We start from the raw sequence: 7,223 nt of genomic DNA, 5'->3' as shown, positions 1-7,223 counted from the left end.
GAACCGGCGGGTTGCAAGTTCAGCCACCCCCCCCCGCCGTCTCCAGGCCTGCAGGTCTCTCTCTGTGGCAATTTGGCTGAGGGGAGCGTTCTGGTGCATCTGCCGCACGCCTTCCACCTGTCCACTACGGCGCAAACCTACGTTAGGAGGCGACTGCACATCTGCCCGATCATTCACCGACACTACGAAGAAAAAAAAAGGTTTTGAAGAAAACCACAGAGCTTTCACGTTCTTTTTAAGAATCCAACTCGGTGCCGGAGCTGATACCTCGGCGCGGTGTGTTTGGTGCTTGTGCCAGTGCAGGACCTTGGGCCTCAGCTTGGCGCTCTGCGCCCGCCTGAGGCCTGGGGTCACCCCGACGGTCCTGCTGCTGCTGGAGTTGTCTGATGGCCTCGTCCAGGAGGCTGCTGCGTCTAATGGTCACCTCCTCGTGCTCGGCCGTCTGCTGGCTGATCACCTGCTCCACGACCTCACCATCACCTGGAGTCAACACAAGTTTGTTTTTGTCAGATATTCCAGACCAGGCTGCTGGGAAAACCCTCGCAGTTAGGAACGGTAATTTGAACGTTTAGCCAGATTAAAGCTTTACTGGTGGCGACGTAGCCGATCTGAGGAACCAGGTGTTCAGCAGCGATGTTCTCCCGGCCTGGAACCAGACGCTGGTACCTGTGACAAAAACAAAAAACAGCCAAATTAACCACTGGTTTCTTCGTCAGATTTACTGTAATCCCTGAAGTCAAAGCTACCTGGGAGGATGAGGGTTTCCATCCACATCTACCAAGAAGGGAGGGGGCATGAGATGTGGCGCCTGCTGAGTCTGCTCGTCTAACACAAAACCGTTACCATCTCTGATCAGAGGTCTGTAGTCAGTGTGGAAAAACACCTGGTCTGGAAGCTGAAGGAAGAGAAGAAGAATTATCACCACCACGGTGAAGTCAGTCGGACGAGCACAGACACAGAAACAGGTGATGTGGTCGCACACAGTCTTAGAACAGAAGAGGAAATGTTTTAAAACCATCTGTAATATATATATATACCCACAATCCACAGCAGCAGTCAGTTATCAATGTGTTTTTTTATCTGTTTTTTTCAAATGTCTTCACCTTCTCGTAGGGTTTCGAGCTGCCGAAGCCAAAGATGAGCAGGTGACCGTGGGAGTCGGTGCAGGCGAAGCGTTGGCCGTCTGGTGTAAACTTGCAGTCAAACACTGCACCGTGACCTTGGCCTTCGATCTGGATAAAAGAACGACACGTTACAGACGTACAGACTCTAAAAAACCTTCGGTTGTTTTGTGTGCGATGGTGCTCAGCTCACCATGTTGAAGTAGTGCTGTGTGTTTGTCCCACGCTGCAGATCCCAGATGAACACGTTTCCATCGTGGCCAGCAGACAGGATGATCCTGGGGTCAAAGGGATGAGGTTCCAGCACAAACACCTCGGCCTCGTGACCCTGGGAATATTATCATCATGAATTATTTGTTGATCTGAACACGTTGTCATTGTTCCTCAGACAAACTAACGTGGTGCAGCCTTACTTTGAGGATGTGAAGCAGCTGCCCCGTGTAGGAGTTCCACACTTTGAGGAGATGGTTGTTCACCGCCGTGATGACTGTGTTGTCGTGGCGATCCCATGCTACCATCGTGACTTTGGGTTTGAAGTAGCTCTCCTCTTCAGTCAAAGCTTCGGCGCTGAGAGAAATAATACAAATGTTACTACAGGCATGTTCACGTTAGGGTGTGTTCTCTTTTTCAGTTTTTTTTTTTTCAGAGCATTCACAAACTGTTTACAGATCTTATAAACTATTGTAAAAGTAACATCCAAAAAATCCAAAGTAACTGAAATAACTCTTAAATAAGTCTCAAATAACTTCATGTAAATTTAAGGATCATCTGGATTCAACCATTTCCTAAATTATGTATAGTTAGAGCCCGAGCATTGATGACTGGATGTGATTTACTGTAGCTTCTAAAGTTCATATTCCAATATTTCCTGTGAACCAAACGACTCGGCCAGATCAGGTCTAACACTGAAAGCCTCCTCCTCACCCTGGCAGAGTGGCAGACATGTTGAGCAGGATGCACCTCCACTGCTGTCGGTGACACAGCTTCCAGACGCGAGCCGTACCATCTCGACTTCCACTCACGAACCTGAGACAGTGATCGTCACATTTGATTCCCGTTCATTTTGAGTAAAGCACAGTGATAATGAAGGACTGACGTTAAACCTGTCCTACCTTTCACCTGAGTGGCAAAACTGGATGCTGTCAACTTTGTCCTGCACAGAAAAACACCAGAGGGAACGTGAGCGTTGTCCGTCAGAGGAATATTAACATTAACAATATTAACAAGAGTTCATACCGTGTGCTTATGGAGCTCTGCTATCTTCTCCGGACTCCCACTTCCCAGATAGTATATCCTGATGACATCATCTGTGCTTCCTGTTGCTAGGAATATACCACCTGTAAAACCATACAAAAACAATTGGACTACTTCTCCAAAAACTATAAAATACATTTAAGAAATTGGCTTCTATAAAACACACACAGACCAGGGTGTAAAACTGTACAGCTTTGGTAACAACCTTTTAGCCCACAACACATTTTATATCAAAGTCATTTTTAATGTTTTGGTAACAACCTTTTAGCCCACAACATATTTTTAATGAGAATTATATCAAAGTCATTTTTAATGTTAACGTAAAGTTTAATAAATAGCTTGAACTACATTGATCCGTGCTACATTTTAGCCAGTAAATATTCAGCTTATAGTCGTTGAAGTTGCAGAGAATTCCTTGTTTGCCGTTGAACAACTTTAACTCCAGCTTTTTAAATACACAGTCACTACGGACAAAACATTCCCTACAAACAAATGACAAATGACCCCCAGCCTCATGAGAATTCAAGTGAAATGCTAAATTACCTGGACTGAATGAGGAGCAAACGGTCTGAACGCCCGGCCGCGGTCGCTCCGTGAATTTGTGTGGACGATCACTTTTAGGAAAAAAAGAAAAACACCAGAGGAAGTTACAAAGAGGAACTGCAGAAAAACTCATTTGACTTTATATTAACACCACTGACCTGAAGTTGATGTTGTTGACGTCCCACTGCCAGAAGCAGACGGTGGCATCAGTTCCAGTGGACAGCATGTAACGCTTGGAGCCCTTGGCAAACGGTGAGAACTGCAAAATGGAAAAAAAAAAAAGTATTTTCTTATTTTAGATGTTTCATTTTGAGGCATACTCTTTGTGCCAAAGATTAAAACATTTTTTTTATTTCAGTAAGACAGACCTGGAGGGAGGTAATGGATCCACTGTGTCCCTGCAGCACAGCCACGGGGGCACAGGTACGAAGGCACCAAACACGTATGATTTTGTCACAACTCCCTGCAGCAATTAGCGTGTTTTCGTAATTAACTGCCAGGTCTGTGATTTCAGCAGAGTGTCCTCGTAATGTGGAATGAAGTCTTCCGTCAATCGAAGACCAAATCTTGACCAAACAGTCATCTGAGCCCTGCAAGACAGAAATAAAACCTGATGGAAAACCGCGCTACCTCAACACTGTTCAAGGTGTGATCTATTTAAAGGAGCGCGTCTCACTGTGAAGATCCTGAGACCGGTGCGATCAAATGCAATACAGTACACTGCAGACAGGTGGCCAAGGATCCGCCTGTGCAGACGCATGCGCTCATAGTTGCTGACAGGATTGATGGAGCTGAAGCGCTGCACTCCTGTCAACTCTCTGCCTCTCTGCACCTTCACTGTTGATGAAGAAAAAAAAAAGGGAGAATCAAGAAATGACAAGTGCAGTAAAAAATGATCTTTGATAATCGACAACAGCATCAAATCAAACCAGGCGTGTGTTTGGTTTTTGGTGGGGATTAGCACTGATATTGTGCAGATCTTGGCAGTGAATTCAAGTGATATGAACACCATCAGTTTAACATGAAACTGCTGTGGTCAATTTGAAACAAACATGTTAAAAACAACAATAATCCCAGTGCTGTGAAGTCACGTCCATCTGGTTTGTATCTGTTACTATGGGGAAAACCAAAATATCGGAGAAACATGGCAACCGTCCACGATGCTTTTCTCCTCTGGAAGGTCCTGCTTCAAACTTTCAAGACTGTAATGTAGACATTTTGTGGACTGTGTTTTCTTAAGTGCTGCTTTCTTCGCCCTTTTTATTAAACATTATTTTAAGGAATAAAGAAAAGAAATGTGGAGAGAAATGTTCAAACGAAAAGAACACAAACTAGAAAAGTGTGAAGATCCTCAAGAATTTGATTAAGAAAAAAAAAAAATTTTACTAAATCCTTGAGTAAATACTGATTCCTGCCAACAGGTGTCAAGAACAAAAACAGCACAGAGCTCAAGGTTAAAGCCTTCAGTCACTGCATTCACTGCACCAACAAATGATTACTAATGAACACAGACCATCAGACAAACGAGAAACACACACACACACACAGACACACACAGACACAGTGAGTGAAAAATATGTATGTTCTGTGTTGAATGAATGTCACATATTCAATCACTGATTAAATATATATTTTCTGAACACATGCATGAGGCTGACGGCAGGAGAGAAGAGAAGTACCGAGGTGTGGAGGTTTCTTGCAGTTCAAAGGCCTCTCTGGTGGTCTGCCCCTGTGCAGGGCTGCATATGATGAAGATTTAAACCGCACACGTTCGCAGTCTGCAGGACATCAAACAGATAACTGGGTTATTCAGTGTCTGCTGTTACAATTATTACAAACATCTGTAGTCGGACCATGAACCAAATACAACATACGAGGTCCTGCAGAAGAGCAGGTTGAAAGTTTACCTTTTGGAGTTCTGAGCATCGACTGCCGCCCCAGCCCCAGGAGGGAGTGGACGCCTGGGACACATGACGGCACCTCTCTGTCAAGAAGTGGCCCGACCTGCTTACAGATCTGCAGCAAGTGATCTGGTGCAACGTGTGTGTTGGCTGCGACCTGTTAACACAAGGTCATCAGGGTCATTGACAGTCGTATATATGGATCCACAGACACAATACGCACAAGAAGTAGCTCAACTGTGTATAATATTTATGTTGCTTCTTGTTTTATGTCTTTGTTTTCAAGGGTCTCTGTCAGAACACGGACTCAAACCAACCAGCGACACTCAAACCTTCGGAGCCCTGACTAATTTGGGAAACCCACCTCCACCTCCCGCTCTCCCATCTTCTCACTTTTGAGCTTCATTTATCCAATATTAATATTTATCCAGCAGCCTTGTTTTGCACCTTTTACTGTTTGCTCTGCACAAAAGGTTCTTTTCAGCTGCTCTAGTTCTCTTAAAAATGTTTTTTTTAAAAAAACATCACTGAGACATTACTTCAATATTGAATCACATAATGATGACTCATGACTGAACATGGTAGAAAGACAACTGCACAAACTCTTTTCTTCAAAGTCCCAAAACCTGATGTTTGCGGCGTTGAGGTGGACGGATGTTATTGAAACTGACTTCCACGGCGGAAATAATTAAGTGTAAATTAGAGCGCCTCTGTGGTGAAGTCAGGTAGAACAGCAGACATCTCCAAGACTGACTCGCAAATTGGAAAAATGGCATAAAAGAAACAGAAAAGGCGAAGTTGATGCCATCTCTGAACCTAAGCCCTCATTAAGATGACACTGCAGCACCAACAAACACCTCCAGAACATTCTGCCCCTTCACATGCCTCCAACCCATCCCCTCCAGTGAGGAGGTTCAGTGGAGAATCAGCTGTCTATCACTATCCAACCAAAGGAAAGAACTGAAGACAAATTAAAAGGCAGAGGTAGCGATGAATCATGAAAAACCAGATGGAACACAAAGAAAATAATAATAATAATAACAATATTTTATTAGTTCTTTTGGTGCATTTTTTTAAATATATATTTCTCTGTAGTTCTGTTGGCAGGTGTGTGTGTCTTGGACCTGCAGTGGTCTGACAGCCTGTCTGCTACTGAGAGACTCTTCTCAACTCCTCCTCGATGGGCGTGGTTTTCTGTACCAAGTAGTCTTATGACAGACCAATGAACGCGCAGGACACAAGACCAACAACACGGAGACAGCGCATCGCGGCTTCTGATTGGCCAGCACCGCCGACTCTACGTCGAGCGCAGCCAAACTATCCACCCTATCTGCAGTACAGTCACAGCGAAATAGTATTAAACTCTACGCTTAATAAAAACGGGTTTTTTGACAGATCACCTCAGAGTATTTCATTTAAAAATAACCACCAACACCGGGCAGTTAAGACCTGACCCGTCTGATAAAGTCTACAGCACAGCAGCGGTGGCGCAACAGCAGCGACAGGCGACAGAACAAAGACCGTAAACAAGTGTACAGCACGCACACGGGCTTCAGTCACAGGACAATAACAACACACATGAAGTTAAACCTCACCACTTCTTCGTATGTTCTCGGGTGTTCTTTTCCCAGCCAGTCCAGTCTCCCGGGCAGGAGCTGTCGAAGACAGAGGTTTTTAAGTGAGTGAATCAGGGGCAGAAATCATACGAGCAGGTTCGCAGACGGAGCCAGTGAACCAGCCGGGTGATGTCAAACGAGGGGGACGAACGGATGCAATTTCAAAGTCGACAAAAGTGCGACAAGTTTTATGTTCACACCCGGTAAGCGCTCACGGCGAGCGGCTAACCGACAACAAACGACAAAGACAGCTGCGGTACACACCTGGTTCTCCTCCAGCTCCGACACCAGGACCTGCGGTGGACACAAAAAAACGTTGAATTCAAATTAATCGGCATCAATTAACAAGGTCTGCTCTGATTAGGCTGCTCGTCGACTGTGTGTGAAAGACAACAACAGTGTGGCAGCTCGAGCACGCCAGCTCACCTCAGCCGCTCTCCGACATGGACCCGTGGTTAGAAAACGAGAGATCAAGTAATAGAGCTCTGGAATTGGAAAAGGAAGTCGGTTAACAGTGAGACAAAATGTCACAATTAACGCAAACCGTGTGCGTGTAAACGCTACCAGTTAGTTCTACTCACCCGACTCAAGGAGCGAAGTGTTCCGATTCTTGGCCATTGAATCGGCCTCGATTCTGGAGGTGATAAATAATGTTTTATTGCGCTCTAAGTTCACCGCTACAGAGGATTCGGATATATTTATTTAATTTCCGTCCCGCAGCTCTGACCCCTCCACGGTTGCTCCCGCTTTCTATTGAGCCTGTTTGCAGTCGCCATTGGAAGGATGAG

The 7,223-nt window shown here is 45.1% G+C and overlaps 1 protein-coding gene across 1 annotated transcript in view; it reads right to left on the bottom strand.

The window, feature by feature from the left end:
• brwd1 (bromodomain and WD repeat domain containing 1) overlaps nucleotides 1-7,210 on the bottom strand; it is a 20,085-nt gene extending 12,875 nt beyond the window's left edge. The window contains exons 1-19 of the mRNA XM_008308464.3: nucleotides 7,017-7,210; nucleotides 6,862-6,920; nucleotides 6,700-6,729; nucleotides 6,415-6,474; nucleotides 4,826-4,976; nucleotides 4,598-4,696; nucleotides 3,595-3,755; nucleotides 3,287-3,508; nucleotides 3,077-3,177; nucleotides 2,919-2,989; nucleotides 2,358-2,458; nucleotides 2,234-2,274; nucleotides 2,046-2,147; nucleotides 1,535-1,688; nucleotides 1,315-1,449; nucleotides 1,104-1,232; nucleotides 747-895; nucleotides 590-666; nucleotides 268-480 (exon numbers count right to left, since the gene is read on the bottom strand). Of these exons, the coding sequence (XP_008306686.1) occupies nucleotides 268-480; nucleotides 590-666; nucleotides 747-895; nucleotides 1,104-1,232; nucleotides 1,315-1,449; nucleotides 1,535-1,688; nucleotides 2,046-2,147; nucleotides 2,234-2,274; nucleotides 2,358-2,458; nucleotides 2,919-2,989; nucleotides 3,077-3,177; nucleotides 3,287-3,508; nucleotides 3,595-3,755; nucleotides 4,598-4,696; nucleotides 4,826-4,976; nucleotides 6,415-6,474; nucleotides 6,700-6,729; nucleotides 6,862-6,920; nucleotides 7,017-7,053 (2,092 nt within the window). The 5' untranslated portion in view covers nucleotides 7,054-7,210. The remainder of the gene's footprint in view (nucleotides 1-267; nucleotides 481-589; nucleotides 667-746; nucleotides 896-1,103; nucleotides 1,233-1,314; nucleotides 1,450-1,534; nucleotides 1,689-2,045; nucleotides 2,148-2,233; nucleotides 2,275-2,357; nucleotides 2,459-2,918; nucleotides 2,990-3,076; nucleotides 3,178-3,286; nucleotides 3,509-3,594; nucleotides 3,756-4,597; nucleotides 4,697-4,825; nucleotides 4,977-6,414; nucleotides 6,475-6,699; nucleotides 6,730-6,861; nucleotides 6,921-7,016) is intronic.
• Nucleotides 7,211-7,223: the final 13 nt, after the last annotated feature.

Source organism: Cynoglossus semilaevis, chromosome 4 (genome assembly GCF_000523025.1).
Source record: "Cynoglossus semilaevis isolate Cse_v1.0 chromosome 4, Cse_v1.0, whole genome shotgun sequence".
Taxonomy (NCBI): domain Eukaryota; kingdom Metazoa; phylum Chordata; class Actinopteri; order Pleuronectiformes; family Cynoglossidae; genus Cynoglossus; species Cynoglossus semilaevis.
This window is presented reverse-complemented; position numbering and strand designations above follow the sequence as displayed.